The sequence below is a fragment of the Balaenoptera physalus genome, assembly GCF_965194825.1.
Source record: "Balaenoptera physalus genome assembly, chromosome: 21".
Classification (NCBI taxonomy): Eukaryota; Metazoa; Chordata; class Mammalia; order Artiodactyla; family Balaenopteridae; genus Balaenoptera; species Balaenoptera physalus.
Genome location: NC_138902.1, coordinates 23,367,404 through 23,386,123, shown reverse-complemented (window position 1 = coordinate 23,386,123; position 18,720 = coordinate 23,367,404). Strand labels below are relative to the sequence as shown.

Sequence of the window (18,720 nt, the reverse complement as noted above, 5' to 3'; positions counted from 1 at the left end):
TGCTGTTTACATTTGCATAGAGATGGCTACAAAGAGGTACTGGAGGGTCAGAGGATTTATAGAATTCTGGTCCTTCTGGGAAGCGAAGAATCTGGTAAGAGCTGGACATATTAACTGAAAAATACACTGGGTTATTTTCATCTAAGAAAGCAATTACGTTAATTTACACAGTAATGATTATCTTTGGAAGTGAAGATAGAAGAAATAGAATGTGTTTGGATATCGAGTAACCGAAGGGAAATTGTAGCAGAAATTATTATATGCTTACCTACCACTACTTTCTCCACTCTGTTTTTGTTCAGATAGACACCCACTTTGGCAAGAACATGTACCTAATGAGAAATAAGCCTAGTCTGAGGTCTATCTAAGTCAGTCATGGTGGTCCCATTCTCTTAACTAGTAACTGATTTAGGCAAAGACATGGGATATAATTCTGGCCAATGAGGCAAGAGGGGAAGTCTGGTTGGGGGACTTTTTGTCCTGAGAAAGACACGAAAAAGAAACTGCTCCTTGCTTTGGCTGTTGTTGTTTATGGACATCTCTTAGCCTGAAGATATAACCAAAACACATGGAAGGCAGAATCATACAGAAGTGGAACCAGAGATACCGATCATACCACGAATGGAGCCATATTCCCTTGAATAGATTCTTGTTAAGTGAGACAACAAAGTTCTTTAACATTTAAACCAGTTGGTTTGACGTTTTCTATTATTTGCTGCCCAAGTCATTCTAATGATGTAGCTCACAAACCTAAGGCATCATCAAAGTCAGAAGAGACTTCTTCACACTATGTATACACCAACGTATTATGTATGTGACATCCCCTCCCCTTTGATCCCTATCTCAAGTTGAGAAATAGCTAACCCTAAATTTTTATGACAATTAAAGAGCCAAGGGTAAGCAAGACAATCTTGAAGAAGAACAAAGTTAGAGGACTTACACAACCTTATATCAAGACTTATTTTAAACACTGTGGTCTTCGTACGTGGAAAGGCAAATAAACCAATGGAACAGAACAGAGTCCGAAAGAGACATACACATGTACAGTTGTTCAGTTTATGACCAGTTATTCTACACTGCAATAGGGTAAGATGATATTTTGAACAAATGGTATATGGGTATCCATACGGAAAAATCAGATGGAATTTGGATACCTATGTAGAAAAGAAATAATTTAAATCCTCATCTTACACCACCTACAAAAATCAACTCCAGGGACACTATAGATCTAAACATGAAAGAACAATAATGCTTTTAGAAGGTAACCTAGGAGAGTATTTTCATGACCTTGGTGTAGGCAATTATTTTTTTTAATGATACACCAAAACCATAGAGGGAAAGATTGATAAATGGGACTACATTAAAATTAAGATCTAAAAAACACCATTAAGGGAAGGAAAAGTCAAACTACAAATGGTCATATAAGACATCGGATATAAGATGTATATCTGACAAAGACTATATAAGCAACTTATGCAAAGCAATAAGAAAAACACAGCCAACTCAACAAGAAAATGCACAAAAGATATAAAAATAGACACTTCCCAAAGGGATTTGGCTAATTAACAGTGACAAGATGCTCAACATCATTAGGAAATGCAAATAAAAACAACAATGTGATATCAGATGAATCAGAATGACTGAAATTAAAAGAAAAAAAAATACTTGCAACAAAATGTTAGTGTACATGAGGAGCAAGTGAAACTCTCATGTATTGCTGATGGGAGTATAAATCAGAAAACTGTTTGGCCTTTTCTACTAAAACTGAACATAATTATACCTTCTGACCAGTGGTTTTCTGACTAATGTTTAACATTCTCCAAGTGGATTTCCAACATAAATGTTGATTGATATTTTTGTTTATATTCACAAGTAAGACAAAAGTGAAGCCAAAAAGACGTGTTTGGGAACTTCACTCACTTGTCGATAACAGGAACAATTGTTTGCTGAATTGAATAATAGTTTTCAAATATTCAAAAATATTTTCTCAATTTTTTTATGCTACTTACAATGCAATGGCTACCAGTACGATACACATTTACACTTAATCTGAATTATTAATATTTTCTCCATCTTTGTAAGTCTTGATGATAAAACACTAAGTCAAGTCCCGATTTTTAGTAATTGCCAATTTCCATGGTATATTTACTACCACCAAAATCAGTGTAGTGCTACTTACATGATGCTCTTGAATGCAAATTTGAGAAGAGATACATAGTAGCACACCATTATATTTCTACCATATAGACACAATAAATGCAAATAATATTGAGAGAACAGATAATAGCAAAATGTAGTAAAAGAAAAATAAAGATATGAAAGGTTTTGAGTATTTGTTATTATTTTTTAAATAATTTATTTAATTGTAAGTTTATATAACAATTTTTAATAATGTCTATGTTTAACAACTGGATTGCAAATTTCCTAAAGATTTAACTGTGGACTCTTATAAGCCGGTACAAGACTGCTCCAGCACACCACTGTTTTTGACCCAGGAACTACACTTCTTGATGTATATCCACAGAAATATGTACATGTGTTCTCCAAAAGACATGCACAACAATTTTTATTGCAGCAGTATTCTTAAGAGTTAAATTTTAGAAACAATGCAAAGGTCCATCCAAGATAGAATTATTACCTTTTCATACCACAGAGTATATGAGTCAGCAATAAAAATGAACCAATCACTGCTTCAGCAGACTCAACAAACAGAATGCTGAGCCAGGTACGAATGAGTGTATACTGTCTGAAATCGGACAAATTAATCTATGGTGATAGAAGTCAGAAAAATGTTTATTTTCTGGGGTGGAGTAGGGTTGGGAGTGACTTGGAGGTGGCCTTAGAGGGACTTCTGGGGTGCTGACAAACTTTGATTTCTTTTTCTAGTTGTGGCCCCACTAGTGGGTTCACTACATAAAATGTCATTGAGCTGAACCCTTAATGCTGGTATGTATGTATGTTGTACCTTATAAAAAGGTGTACATTTAAAAAAAATCACTTAGGGAAGTGGTTTTTCTCACTGTATATGCCCTCCAACAGAGAATGTTATGTGATATCCCCTCCTTTAAAGGAAGTGAACTGATTTTAAGACAAGTTATTAGAAAAAGTAAAGATGAGGAGCTGCTTATTGTTGAGTCTCTGGATAAAAGGGAAAACATACGATGGCCCTTGGGAACATCTTTCCCAGGGAGTGAAAAATGCTTTGTTATAAGGACCTATTCGACTCTAAAAAAAAAATGTATGATATATAAGATCATATTAAATTAAAGTTTAGGGAAAGTGATAGAAACCAGCTAAGAAGAGTCGGGGATGCAGTTTCTATTGATTTTCTCAGGGATTCCAGACAGTGTGGGGAACCATGTGGGATTATCACATCATAAACCAGGGCAGATTGCTTCAATAAATGTACTAGAACATCATAGTCTCCTTGTGTAGAATATTCTGATTTGGGGTTTGAGATCTTCCAGGAATGGTGATTCTGCCCTCCCAGGCTTTGTCTTACTTTACGCATTATATCATAAAAGCATTCTGCCCTCTCTGAGGTTTTGCCTAAATATATAAATTATTCTCTCTAGTGTTTTGGCTCTGTATACTTACAGTGCTGAGAACAAAGTCACACTCCACATAATCATTAAAATGACACAGGACATTTCTGAAATGTGAAAGGAATCAATCAGCCAACTACATTTTAAACAGCGGAAAATTGTTCAGGAAATTCTAGAAGCTCATAGTTAAAATGCATTTAAGTCAAGTAATGGTTTTAAGCAGAAATAGAACAAAGTATTTGGGAGACTGTCTTGTTTTGTCTATGTTCATTAAAAGGGGGTCATATGATCAGTATATACCTTTTAAATCTACCCTTTTGTCAACATTTTAACTACTAAGAATCCCTTCTTAAAATCTCAATCTCCCTCTATTCTCATGTTTTTTAAGATTCTGTATACCAAAAAAATTACACATTATAAATGTCGATGTAAATAATAAACAGTCTAAACTGCAAAGTTACATAAGATGTTTGTCAAGAATTAGGATTGGAGCTGGCAAGAAGTAAGGGTGCTTGTTAAGTAAGGATTGATTGGGGTCTGAAATGGTTGCATAGTTATAAGGGGAGACCTTGAGACCATAAGGTTGGCAGCTGCTAGAGATACTGTTGTGAAAATGGCTGGGGGTGTCCATGAGTTTGATACAGTTCAGACAATTCAAGTTCTCAGTAATGCAGAAACGTGTCTGAAACCAAATCCACGATGGCCACCCGGCTCCATTTTTGGATGCCTGAACCACATTTACTCCATTTTGATTTTTAAATGATCTTAACTGTGTCATCATAAATAATTCATTTTTATTTGTTTAAAAAGGTATATGGTTGCCAAAGAGAACATCTACCCAGCCTGAGATAACCAGTATAATCAAAATTATGTAATAAATTCAATCCAAAGAAAAAAGAAGAACATTTTAGTTATGTTGTGCTAACTAAATGAAAATATGATCTTAGGGACTTCTGCAAAATTAGAACTTGCATGCAAATCCCTATTACTACCTGCAGTGCCTCTAGAGACCCAGGACATCAGTTTATAAACCACAGCTCTACTGTTTCATTATTATTGCATCAAAAACTTTAAGAGTGGTAGTTTATATACAATGGATGCTGAGTAAATTTGGATATACCAATTAACATCTAGTCTTTAAAAAGTCTTCCACTGGCATTTTTCAGTCATTTACCTTGAATTAAAACACAAAAAATTGGGGCTTCCCTGGTGGCGCAGTGGTTGAGAATCTGCCTGCCAATGCAGGGGACACGGGTTCGAGCCCTGGTCTGGGAAGATCCCACATGCCGCGGAGCAACTAGGCCCGTGAGCCACAACTACTGAGCCTGCGCGTCTGGAGCCTGTGCTCCGCAACAAGAGAGGCCGCGATAATGAGAGGCCCCCGTGCACTGCGATGAAGAGTGGCCCCCACTTGCCACAACTAGAGAAAGCCCTCGCACAGAAACGAAGACCCAATACAGCCATAAATGAATAAAATAAATAAATAAAAATAGTGTTAAAAAAAAAAGTCTGTTCTAAAAAAAAAAAAAAAACACAAAAAATTGTTATTAAAGCAATATGGGCATTTTTCCATTACTTAGTGCTTCATATTCAATTTGTGAGTTGGCTGCACTTGCAAGGATTCCCCTCACCACCTGACATCACTTAGTTGACAATGCAAGGATAGCAAAAAAAAAAAAAAAATTATTATCTACTAAGGAGCTATATGCAGTAGAAGTAAAAATGATTGCCTAAAGTTAGGTATGAGATGATACACTAAATGTCAGTTGCCCACACCGGCCATGTTGCCCTTTAAAGACAGCAACAGCACTTCTATTATCATTGAAAGGCCACAAAGCACTTTTCTAGATCTTTGTCACAACCCTTAGAGGGAAATCAAGGAGTGTGTTGTTATCCTTGGTTATGTGTATGGAAATGTAGGCTAGACATTTGCCCAACACCAACTCAGAGCTTCTCCCTCCTAACTCAGAGCTCTGTCCACTATGACAGTATGCTGCCCAATAGATAATTACAGGTTCTTTGGCGGTGTTATGAGTTGAGCCGTATCCTTCCAAAAGATATGTTGAAGTTCTACTTTCTGTAAAAAGAGAAAAACCATGTGAAGACAGAGACAGGGATTGGAGTGATGCAGCTGTAAGCCAGGGAACACCAAGGACTGACAGCCACCATCAAAAGCCAGGAGGAGGCAGGGAAGGATTCTACCCAGAGTCTCAGGGGAAGCACGGCCCTGTTGATACCCTGATTTCAGACTTCTAGACTCCAGAACTAGAAGAGAGTTGTTTTGAGCCACCCAGTTTGTGGAATTCTGTTACAGAAACCTGAGAAGACAAATACAAGTGTGAACACTTAAATTTCAGTTAAAGACAAGAAGCCTGGAGACTAATTATTTCCCTATAATGAAAATCTAACTCTCACAGATGAGCTGGGACATTTCTACAAACATTGACATAAGAAAAAAAAAAAAGGTATTTTATGTAGAACCACTTCTCAATCGTGGTTGTAGCTTTCCATACCTCACTATCAAAAAACCTCCTCGTGGGAGATAAAACCTCAGTGTGACCCCAGTTCCCTTGAAGTCACACCCTTTCCTGCACAGGTGACCTAATACTTTGTACATAATAGTCCTAGCTTTTGTTGGAGACCTGAGCGATGTGCCAGTGTAAATCTAAAAACGGCAATATTGTTGGAATTCATGCTTATTGGGCAACAAACTCCAGACAGGGAGCAACTTGAAAAAATAAGGTGAGGAAGAAAAAAATCACAGACTTTGTCCTAAGAGATCGTCTACAAATATTTCCAGCTGAGACCTGGTGAGTATTTCTAAATTGTGCTCCACAGAAAACTAGCCCGTGAACCACTCCTTAATAGGGGGGTTTAGTAATCCAATGAGTTTAAAAAACACAGCATTCTCTTTCTCAGGGAGATTCCCTATTCACACTTGCGAATTAAATCCTCTGAGAGATATTAAAGTTAACAACATATTCACAAATGTTTTAGCTAATACTGTATTTCCCCAAATTATTTGATCATAAAACTCCTTTTTCTTACAACAGTCATTATTATCTAGGAATATATACTTTGAGAAACAACAGACTGTGATATTCTTAAATCTCACCAAGTACGTTAGCGTGTAGCTCATGCAGGAGAGAACTCTGACGTATTTACTTGCTGTTCCGTATTTCAGGTTCGCTTACCAGAAGAGGTACACCTGAAAAGCTTCATTGAATTACTGAGCATGAGGTATGAATTCAGGTCATGGGGTCTATGCAGTTTGGGGGAACGCTTTAAGGAAAAGAATACAAAATGACCATGGGAACACAAGGCCAAGTTTCTTCCTCCCGCCTTGGAATAATCCCAGACAAGGGAGGGTTTCTGAAGTTTATGCTTCACTCACTTCATTGAAAACCCATCTCTGCTTCAAATATGGTTGGCTACGTGAAATAAAATAGAAACTCAAATTGACAGTGGCATAAACAGGATAGGAATGTATTTCTCTCTCACGTAATAGTCCAGAGATAGACACTTGGCTGCATTGTGCAAGGTTCCTTCTATATATCTTGTTACTCTGTCATTCCTAGCATGTTGCCTTTGGCACCAAGTCCCTCGTCTGGGCAGCTGGATTGAGGAAGGGCTGGAAGAAGGGGCTTGCTCTGGACTTAGGAACATGCTCTGCAAAGAGCATTTAGAGCTTCTTCTTCCATTGCATTGGCCAGAATTTAGTTACATGGCCTCCTTTAGCTGCTGGGCAAGTTGAGAAAGGAAGGCTCTATTCTAGGTGGTCAGGTACCTCAGCTCAATGTCAAGGCTTTTATTAGTGTAGAAGAAGAGGAAGATCAGTTTTAGGGCAGCTAGCAGTCTCTCTCTCTCTTTCTTTCTCTCTGACTCATTAACTTTTGCCCTCCAGCTTTCTTGAGGTCTAATTGATCTCTCATTAACTTTTAAATGTACCAACTCAGAGCTTCATTATCTAGCATTAATATCTGTGAACGGAGGCACTGATGTCCCTAAAACCATCAGAATAGTCTTATATGTGTTTTTAGAAAAATAAAGCCTTTTTAGAAGAAAGTAAAATAAAAACCTTCCTGAACCGCAGGGGTTCCCGCATTCTTTGTAAGCAAAAGATACTTTCCAGTTGCCCTGAGGCCCCAGAAGACAGGACTGAACACGAGGTGAGGGCGGTGCCGAGTGAGACTAGGGCAGACCCAGGAGGGGAGCTGCTGCCAAAGCCGCCCTTCCCCGCGCCCCCCCTTGGAATCCGGGAGAACCTGGGGGGCAGAGAGGAGGTGAGCTGACTCTCCTTGGCATCGAGAACCTTACAGCTTCTTTTTTTTTTCCGGGTGGAGGGAAGCGGGGACGTAAATACTTCACTGGAGGAAGGTTTAAAAAAGAGAATCTGTACTTGGATTGTTTGGAAGAGAGAAATGGAGTGGAGGATGGTCTGGGAAATCTGAGTAGGTTGGTTTCTGACTCTCTGCGATGTATATTCCTATTAACAGCCCGCCCTTTCTGCTCGCGAGCCTGTCAACACCTCAGCCGGCGGAAAGTTCCTGGGAACTGTCTTGGGCGTTTGGCAGGCGCGCCCAGGGCCAACTGTGTAACCCTCTGGGCTGTTGGGATTGGAATTGCTCTTTTAGGAGTGCAGGGCTGGAACAAAGAGGCCCTGTTGGTTATTTCCAGATTCTGGAAGAACTCTGCCTTTAATGATGGTGTAGAGTTAATGTGATCTAAACTTGCCATACTCACAGGTTTGTTTTGGTTTTTTTTTAAATTTTACTTTTTTCAAGCTGAGCTTAAGAGGCATACGCTTGAATCGATTATGTACTCACAAAAGGGGTCTGTCTGCTCCACAGAGGAGTTTAGATGCTGTTCCCAGCCCGGCTGTGGCATAAACCTGCCCCGGTAAAGCAGAAAGGCACAGGGTATGGATTATAAAGAATCATCATTACCCTCAATGATGAACAACATTTAAACAACCTTTATTCATTTGAGGTGTCTATTAAACGATCTTGAAAAGAAAAGTGTGCTGTAATAAAAAAATCAGATTAAATCTAAAGGAAATAATTCTTAAAGAGGTGGAGGAAAAAATGTTGGCAAGGCCTGAACTTCTGGCAATGGCTAAGCAAACGTTAGGATAAAAGATTAATAGGTTCTAATACTTTATTCAAACAAAGCACTGTTTTAAAAAATACATCCGATATCTGCAAAAATATAAACTTTGGTCATCTGATATTTTGAGTAAATTAATATATGTAGTGTTCTATAATACTAATTAGTTTATACAGTGCCCATTCAAGGTAAGCAGCGATTAATGATTTAGAGTGATAGGAACTGATGTAGAGGGTCAAATCTGTTTGGGTACATTTAAGTCTATTCTGTTGTATTTGTGTGCATCATGCAAGACCCTGGGGTGGGGATGGAAGGGATACAAAAATGGGAAGCTATGGTTGCTGCCACAGCAAGTGAATTATCCAATGGGAGGAGATAACTCAGGTCTACAAATAAATATAATTCACCATATTTTGTAATTGATGCTAAAGATGGCTACAAGCTGTAATGGTAGGCTCCCTTTTTGGAGACTGACTTACTGTGTGCCAGGCATTATATTATATAATTTACATGATGTCAATCACTGTGAGATAGCAAATCCCTATATGATACACTATGAGGAAACCAAGTAACAAGAAAAGGTAAGTAACTTGCTCAAGGGCAAAGCTAAAAAGCTGGGGAGCCAGGTTTCAGACTCAGACTGCTAGATCCTTGCTCTCTGGACTATAAGACACACATCGGACACACCCATGAGGGCGCAACTATTTCTGGTTGGCGCAATCATGGACTATCATATAGAAGTAGCATCTGAGCTGGGTCTTGAAGGATACACAGTTGTCCCTTGGTACGTGCAGGGAATCGGTTCCAGGACTCCTGTGGATGCTCAAGTCCCTTATATAAAATGGTGTAATGTTTGCATAGAACCCATGCACATCCTCCCATATACTTTCAGTCATCTCTAGATTACTTATAATGCAATGTAAATGCTATGTAAATAGTTACCTGCACTAGGTAAATTTAAGTTTTGCCTTTTCGAACTTTCTGGAATATAAAAAATATATATATATATATCTTCTATCCACGGTTGGTCGAATTCACAGATGCAGAACCTGTGGATACTCAGGGCCCACTGTAGAAGTTTATGACAGAGTGGTGGGAGAGACTAAAATAAAGATATGGAGACTGAAAAGTACAGAGGCTGTGTAAGAACTTAAAAGATGTCTAATTTGGTGGCAACTTGATGAATAGAGGGAAATAATAGGGAGAGGTTGAAGCTGGGTGGAGGGGGTGAGGGTCAAGCAGAGGTCCAGTGGTGATGATTCGTGTATTGAATTGGGTCCAAGGCAAAAATCCGAGCTCTGCGGCCTGGTTTCCTCTGGACAGTAGAGAACAAAAGGAATCCTAAACTCACTTTGCAATTCTGTGTCTGTACTTCCCTGTCGGGGAACCCTCAGTTCCCTCTTCCACTCCCCGTCTCAGTCCAGGAGGGCAGCAGGCACCCGCATTCTTCTGCCCTCTCCCCGGTCCTCCACTACTGCCTGTCCAAAGTAGAACCGGTTGTTTCCTGGTTGGTGAGAACATGAGCCTCCCACTGGCCACTTCTCACCTGTGGTCAGAACACCTGTGTTAAAGGACAGTCCCATCTGAGTCGTTTCCTGTGTCCACGTGGTAAGCTCTGTGCTTCCGGCCCAGGACCCTGATGGGGCTGCTGTCTTGCAGTAAGACCTTCTTCTATCCGTCTTGATGTGTTCTGGCAGCTAAGTGGATTCCTGATAACCTTGGACTCAGGGACAAGGAAACAAAAAGAAGGCTTCCTTAGACTTCCTTACTTAAACCTTATTCTCCAAATCTGCCTTGCATTGGAATGATTGAGTCCTTGCCCAGCTATTAATAAATCGGCATCTTGTTTCCCGGTTGGTTTTGTTCTCTGCGTATATAGATTTCTTGCTTCAAATCTCTAAGGAAGAGCGGAAAGGGAAGAAACAGAAGAGACTGGGGGACAAGGAGGAGGACGGATGAGCAGGAAGAGGAAGCAGGGGAGAGGTTGGGGAGATTCTCATCACCAGCCCCAGGAAAGGCAGATACTTGGGGGTTGATGGGGGTGGGGTGAGGGTGGCAGAACTTTCTGGCTTCATGTGTTTTCAGTTCCATACCCCAAAGAAGGGAAATTTCCCGAATTCAGTTTAATGCTACAAATACTTGTTGGGCCTGTAGTACATGTAAGAAACTGTTCTCCATATTGGGAGCTGGCTGGGCAAGGAGAGGAAAGACATGGAATAGCTTCCCTCAAGGAACTACAGTACGAAATCGAGTGGATTTAGTTAATCATTGAAGTTTAATAGAAGAATTCACTTCTTACCATTTACTGCAAACTCTACAAAATATCAAATGACAAATTGACTCATAAGAGCTCTTAGAAGTGAGAACTGGGTGTCTTCCAGGGGGTTATATAAGACAGACAATACCATTTATAAAAATGAGCTGCTTTTGTAGTTTTTCTTGATTCTGGAAGCTTCAATTACCCTTCTCACCTCTGATAACTTTCAAAAATCATGCAGAGACGCTACCCAACAAGTGCCTTTTTAAGCAAAAGCAGGTCACTCCCACAGCCAAGGATCCAGCTCTTTTCAAATTTCATCACAGATAACAGAAAATGTTCAGAATAATTGTAAACAAAGAAACAAGTAAGAGATTTCCAGAAGCTAATACTTTTTAAATTAGATCTGAGAAAACACTATTGCCCTTGTTAGATTTATCCCCATCTTAGAACATCACCCTTAAAACTGCATAACTGGAAAATTCTTTGCAATGTTCTTTTTCACTGTTCAATAGCATCTTTGCCTCTTCCTAAGCATATTATGCTACCAGACAGAATATAAACTTCACTCTTTATTACAGAAAATATCTATAAATGTCTACAGGAATATTCTTAATATGTTTTGCTGGTTTTAATGCTTTTCTTATGATAGTTATGAGATTGATTGGTTCTTTGCTCCAGTGTTCTGTAACTCTAGCCAATTAATAGCTTCAAAAAGAAACTAAAACCCCGGAGTTATGAGGGAGAATCAAACATATGCAAAACGATGAAAAATTGAGGTGGAAAAGGGCAAAAGCAGATTTCACTGCTGACTTTCTGACAGTGGGCCCTGAGATACACCTCGCCCATTTCTTCTCCATCTTTGACTCCTCTCAGAAGCCAAGTCCCCTATCAAATAAAGAAAACAAGCTAAACACTTAAGTGCAACTGCTATGACTTTTACACACGTGGATGGGAAAATACAATAAACACATGTTGAAAGGGACTAAATGGACGTCAGTGGAAGAGCATCAAGACGTGAGTTTTCCAGAGTGTGCCTTCACTAGCAGAGATATTCGGGGACATTATATCAGGCACTGTAGGAGTGTGGCCTTCTGTACTCACAATCCTCCCCATTCCTGGAGCAAATACAGAAAGAACATTCTGCATTTTTCCTGGGAATGAAATGACCCAGGAAAGACACTGTAGCATTTGCTTCTCACAGGGAAGAAAGGGGACACTGAAATGAAAAGAGGACCATCTGCTGTTGACATCAGAAAACACCTTATGTTGCAGAGAGTGTTCCTATACCAACCCGGGTGAAACTCTCTGGTTAATTCCGATTATGCCTTTAGGGAGAGGATGGAAGGTAGAGAGAATTAGGTTACTGTGCTCCCTGCTCCCTGCTAAGCTACCATTGCCCCCACTCTGTGTCTATTCAAGGGCACATAAGGGACCTGGCACTCCGACCTTCCAGCCAGCCTCAAGAAGAGATGTGCTTGGTGTTATTTCCTAGGGCCACTATTCCTTCTCAAGAAGATTACACAGCATGGTCTCAACATCTTTAAAGACTGAACTGAGGTTTCTCTTGGTCCAGCTACTCCCCCACACCAGCTGAGACCTCATTGTCCCTGACTGTAAGGGAGCAGCTCACTTGCTCAGCAATGAGTCGGTCGTGCATTTAGCTCCCTCTAAGCTGTATATTCAAGACTTACAATTGGCTTCTTTTATTCAACCCTAGTTCTTCAGTGGTTAGGCTTCTATACTGTCTTAGTCCATTGGCACTAACTATGACAGAATACCACAGACTGGGTGGCTTATAAACAACAGACATTTATCTCTCAAAGTTCTGGAGGCTAAGAAGTCCAAGATCAAGGCACCAGCATGGTTGTGTTCGGGTAAGAGCCGGCTTCCTGATTCACAGCCAGCACCTTCTCTCTGTGTCCTCAAATGGTGGCAGGGTTGAGAGAGCTCTGAGGGATCTCTTGCATAAGAACACTAATCCTATTCATGAAGGCCCCACCCTCATGACCTAAGCAACTCACAAGGGCTCCACTGCCTAATACCATCGCTCTGCAGGGGGTTAAGATTTCAAGGTACGAATTTGAGGGGGATGCAGATATTCAGAGCATACCATATACTGTGCTCTCAGAGACTTTATTTGTCTTGTATTGTAGACTCCCTAGTGGCTGAATTGTTCCACTGTTGACTTCATTTTCTCCTTTCTTGTAGCAACACTTGTCCTATCAATGCCAACTGCCCACCCACGTGAACTCTTTATGAATACCTGACCTACTATTAGTTTGCCAGTTATCATGGGCATTTACTTTGTATATCACCTGGTTTTCTCCTGAGGACTAACTCTTAGCTTTAAGAGTTCCTTTTCAGCTCACATTTCTGGGTACCATTTGTTCCTAAAATAGCTGACCCTTGACCTTACTTGCTTGTTCAAAAACCTGGCTTTCTCTTGACACTGTGGCTTTAATTGGATACTTAGTCTTCTCTTTTTCTACTTTTGCTAATTTTACCACCATCTAAACTCTGGTTTGAGAAAACTAAATCTGACAGCTTAAAAGAGCACTTAAAAATTCATTAATTGTATTATGAATTACAACTGTATTATGTTTTTCTGCCTTCTCTAAAATTAATATTGCTTCTCATGAATTTATTTGAATACTTTTGCTTATATTTGATTTTCATACATCTTAAATTTTCAAGCAGTTAATATTTTTGCATAATGATACTGATAAAGCTTGAGACCTTCCCTAAACAAATAAATTATTAACTTACAACTGAGCTCTAGGTAGAATTATGATTCCTTCATTTGCTAATAGCCTATCATAAGAACATAGGGATTTGAATTGAGTCATACCAGGGTCAGTCCATCCCAGTGTTCAGCTGTGAATAGCTACTTCAAGTAACATGCAATGGTTGATATGCAGCTGTGCTACCTAACAAGCTTTAAAAGTAACTATTATATATCCCAGAGAGCTAATAGCAGATTATGGCCCTTTTAGTCATAAATTTGTCCATGTTTTTCATAATTCCATTTGTGTTTTGTAAGAGAACCACTTCTGCTGTGGACATCAGTCACTCTTTTAGGCTGTATCAAATAGAGAGACATAGGTACAGAAAGTGATGGAGGAGGAGAAAATTTTATTATTCATGCTAATAAAATGTAATAAAAGTATGGTTTCATCTAGAAAAGCAGACATAGATATAACTGTAAAATATTTTTGTATGTTTGGTGTCTTCAGTGTGAGGTAGGGGAAAGAATATAGACCTCAAAGTCAGGCAGATCCAACACTGTCCTTTACTATCTTCATGACCTCTCTGAACCTGTTTCTTTAATCTGTTAAAAAAAACTAATATTTACCTTTAAGGTCTGTTGTTAGAATTAAAATAATAATAAATGAACTCAGTACTTAGTAGGAAGTTAATATATGAAACTAGTAATAGTAATACTAATTTGATATCTCTCACTTGGAAATATTCTTTGAATTAAAAAAATGAAGAAGGAGGGAACTAAATAATTAGAGTTTTGTTTGGTCTTGGCAACATATAGGCAGAACTGTCAAAGGGAACATGGTCTAGAGCTGCACTGTCTAACACAATGGACACTAGCCTCATGTAGTTACTTACACTTAAAATTTTAAATTAAAAATTTAAATTAAATCTTTGGCTGCACTAGCCACAGTTTAAATGCTTGGCAGCCACATGTTGCCAGTGGCTGCCATATTGAATAGAGCAATAGACAATATTTCCATCACTGCAGAAAGCTCTATTGGGAAGTGCTGGTCTAGACCCAGAGATTCTCTGTAGGCTTCATTACTACTGTCAAAAAGCAACTGTCTAGGGCTTCCCTGGTGGCGCAGTGGTTGAGAATCTGCCTGCCAATGCAGCGGACACGGGTTCGAGCCCTGGTCCGGGAAGATCCCACATGCCGCGGAGCAAATGGGCCCGTGAGCCACAATTACTGAGCCTGCGCGTCTGGAGCCTGTGCTCCGCAGCAAGAGAGGCCGCGATAGTGAGAGGCCCGCGCACCGCGATGAAGAGTGGCCGCCGCTTGCCACAACTAGAGAAAGCCCTCGCACAGAAACGAAGACCCAACACAGCCATAAATTAATTAATTAAAAAAAAAAATCAACTGTCTAGGATTAGGCGGCTCCTCACAGTGCTGGGAACTGGCCAATGCCAGTTTCTAGTTCCCTTTCCCCACCATGTTAATGGGCTTCTCGGTCTCTGCTCCCTTATCTCATCACACAAAGCGCCTATGCATTCTTATGGCATCTACTAGAGCCTGTCTTGTTTCAAGGTATCTGTTCACTAAACCCAGCTCAGATTTTAACCTTTGGGAGCGTATAACCCTTTACAGGAATAACTTAGTTTTCAAATTCAAAGTAATGATTGAAATGCCTCTCATTATAGAATTTCAGGAGGAAAATTAAGGATAGGGGATATACCCTATTCTCTTTAAAAACCATGGTATTTGGGTGGCTCCCTAGTTCGCTCTGTCCACAGCTGGTTCTATTCTGGCTGCACTAATTGGATAGATTAAAACATGAAATATCTCTTGGAAGAATCAAATTTTTTGAGACAAATATGGCAGTTATATTCATTGTTTGGGAAGATTTTTTAAAATTTTATTCTGTTCATATTATGGACCATGGGATTCTAATAAGACCCATATAATAGTGAGTATGAAATGGTTAAAGAATTAAACTCTGAAGTTCTGCTCCCAGGTAGAGCGCTTAATGATTTGAAAGTGTCATGGTGACTTAGAACAATAGAGGGGTCATATCTGCTTAGATCTATCAGGAAATTACTCTTCCTGCTTGAAATCACTAAGTTTCAAATGTTTCTATTGCTCAAATAAGGCAGAATACAGAAGTTGTTGCCAGAGGGAGAAATGCGAGGTCACATAATAAAGCGAGGGAGACATTCCCATTATGTGGCAGGCATTTAACAGGGATCCTTGGAGAAATGCAGCCCCTTTAAATATAGGTGGTGGAGACGGTATCTAAAACCAGCACTTTGAACATCTATAATACAAGAGACTATTTTCTGACTTTAATACGTAAGAGTGACAACCTCAGAACAAGACTCCCTGGGTCTAGAATCACACAGAAGATATATAAAAAGATCAGTAGAACCTGGAGGCTCAATATAAGATGAGAATTCTGACCAGACTAGAACAGAAACAATTCTACCAGCCGCATTGAACGAAGTCAACAAGTCACCACTTGTTGGGAAGAAAGGATAGATATAAAGTGGTATGAGTGTTCTCACCATGTATTAAAAATTGCTCAATTAAATTATTAATTAAACTCTCTAATTAAATGTATATAGTTCATGATGTATAGTGCAAATTAGTCTTTTTCAATTATTTGGTTTTTTTTAAATCTTCGTTAAAATTCATTTCCTATTCATAAATAGATAAATAGATCTCTTATTCACCATTTCTATTGATAGATAGTATTGACCTGGAACAAGCAGACTGCCAGATATTTCTCCAGCAAAGATGGGTTTATTTGGGATCGGGAGAGAATTACAACGTCTGCGACCATGTTGAGCCGTGGGCAAGTCCCTGCTCAGCAAGGAAAGAATGCTTTTTTAGAGGAGAAAAGGAAGTTGGGGGCTGCAGTCAACAAAGGGCCCATGGCTCTTCATTGGCTGAGTGCTTGCCTGGAAAGAAGAGGAGTCTTTCCTCTTCCTGTTGGGGCTCTGCTGTCATCACAGGGCATGAGAGCTCCCCCTTCTGGTCTCCAGATTCTATTTAATTGAAGTTTTTGTTTACTGATTTTTTACAATAGATATTTTGATTGGCTGGACTCTCAACTGATACTTGGATTTGAGATTGTGTGCTCTACCTTGCAATGTGAGAAAAAGGGCGCCCCACCCAAACATATCTTAACGGGACTTGTTGCTGCTTAGCCAGCTAACACAACGAGTCACATGTTAGAGGAAATACAAGGTTGTGACACAGCACCCCCAGAGGCTCTGGCCGACCCCGCAGGATCTCTGAGACCTTAATCTATCTCTGTTTCTGATCTCCCCTTGTCTTTGGCATACTCAACTTTCAGCTGCCTAACTCTCCCCACTCTTAAAATAAGAAAACTCAAATTCCTGAGCCACTGAACAGGGCTGTTAGCCTTCCATGCTGGAGTTATGTCCTACCAAAGGCCTGATGAGTATTAGTGGTTTGTTTCCAAAATGTCTTCAGTTATTCTATGTGTTTCTATGAAAGATTAAAGAAGTAGCATTAATCATCCCAAGCCTTTCTCTCTTTCCCCTTCCCTGCCCAGGCTAAGCATACTTGAACAAATACAATATGAGCTTTCACTGTGTTGGCAAGGATGTTTATAAATGTGTGTGTGTGTGTGTGTGTGTGTTTACCCATGTGATTTATAAATAACCTAAGTGAACTAAGTAAAGTAAGTATAGGCCATGCTTACCAGGAATATTAGGAAGCAAAGGCCCTTCAATATCTGAATTAGCTCTGGCACTGTTTCAGGGAAAACTGGCTCACATCTCTTGCATAAGACTTATGTAAGAGATTAGATGTGGTGCCTAAACTATTCCAGTTATCTACAGCATGGAAAAAAGAAAAGTATGCTACATTGTTGTTACTTGCTAGCTCTCTCAATTTCAAGGGAGTCTTTGCTTATAGAAGTAAAGCATCTCAATTCTTTAAAAAAAAAGCTTAGTTTTTCTAGTCTTTGTCACACAAACATGTAGAAGTAAACCAAAAAGGAGGGGGAAAAGCTATGGTACAGCAATAAGTAGTTTAGAACTTGGGTTGATATTTAAATTAGTTCATCTATAAACAGTAACAAGAATAACAGTTTTACAATTAAACTTGAAACTCCAAAGCCACATTCCATACATAGCTATTACATATCACTGAAGAAATAATTAGATTTTCCCACACCTCATAAAATAGCTCCTCAAAATTTAGAGCTCACTGTTTATTACCATAATCATTATATTCTGGAAAGCATTTAGATAAAATCTGATTTCCAGATATTTTGACCAAAAGAGAAATGAAGGACAGACATGACTTGAATCCAAGTCCATGTGCCCGATGCACAGGGAGGCCAAATGAACAGAGACATCGGAGTTTGGAGTAGAGAAAGGTCTATCGCAGGGCCAAGCAGGGAGAATGGGCAGCTTGTGCTCAAAAGACCCAAACGAACTCCCCGATGATTTTCAGGGAAGCATTTTTAAAGGCAACATTTGGGCTGCAGGGGTTATGACCTTCTTCTGCTGGTGAGGTAACAGGGTGGTGTTCCAGGACTCTCCTGCTCAGCCTGAAGTTACCATCCTCCACCTGGGTGTGGGCCTTAGTTCCAGTAGAACAACTCAAAGATATGCATCGGATTTTTTTTTTAATATTTTTTTTTATGCATTGGATTGTTGTGTATATCCCTTGAGGAGGAACTAGGACTGTCTTAATGCTGACTATTGTTTCCTGACTGCTTTTCCTTTGTTCCCACATTCCCTCACTTCCCTAATTAGTAACTGCCCTTTGGAACTCAGGGAAAGTTTAGAAGGCTAAAGTCTTTTCCTACAAACCAGAAATGGGGGACACGGAAAGGCTTTTGTTCCCTGGGAGGGCCCCACAGGGCCATGCTCGGTTTCATAAGGTTCTCCTTGGTTCTCATTTCTGACATATATATTTTTCTCTTTGGAGCTGTGTGGTAGAGAGAAAAAAACTTAAAATGTAGAGTCAGGCCAACTAGCTCAGGTACAAATACAAGCATCATCACTTACTTGCTGCATGACCCAAGAAAATTGCTTAATTACTCTGAGCTTATTTTCTCAATTGTTAAC

General features: G+C 39.6%; 1 protein-coding gene across 1 annotated transcript in view; it reads left to right on the top strand.

The window, feature by feature from the left end:
* LOC309651733 (uncharacterized protein) overlaps positions 1 to 17,588 on the top strand; it is a 121,748-nt gene extending 104,160 nt beyond the window's left edge. The window contains exons 4-6 of the mRNA XM_082444715.1: positions 6,730 to 6,785; positions 7,639 to 7,828; positions 8,042 to 17,588. Of these exons, the coding sequence (XP_082300841.1) occupies positions 6,730 to 6,785; positions 7,639 to 7,828; positions 8,042 to 8,143 (348 nt within the window). The 3' untranslated portion in view covers positions 8,144 to 17,588. The remainder of the gene's footprint in view (positions 1 to 6,729; positions 6,786 to 7,638; positions 7,829 to 8,041) is intronic.
* The last annotated feature ends 1,132 nt before the right edge of the window (positions 17,589 to 18,720 follow it).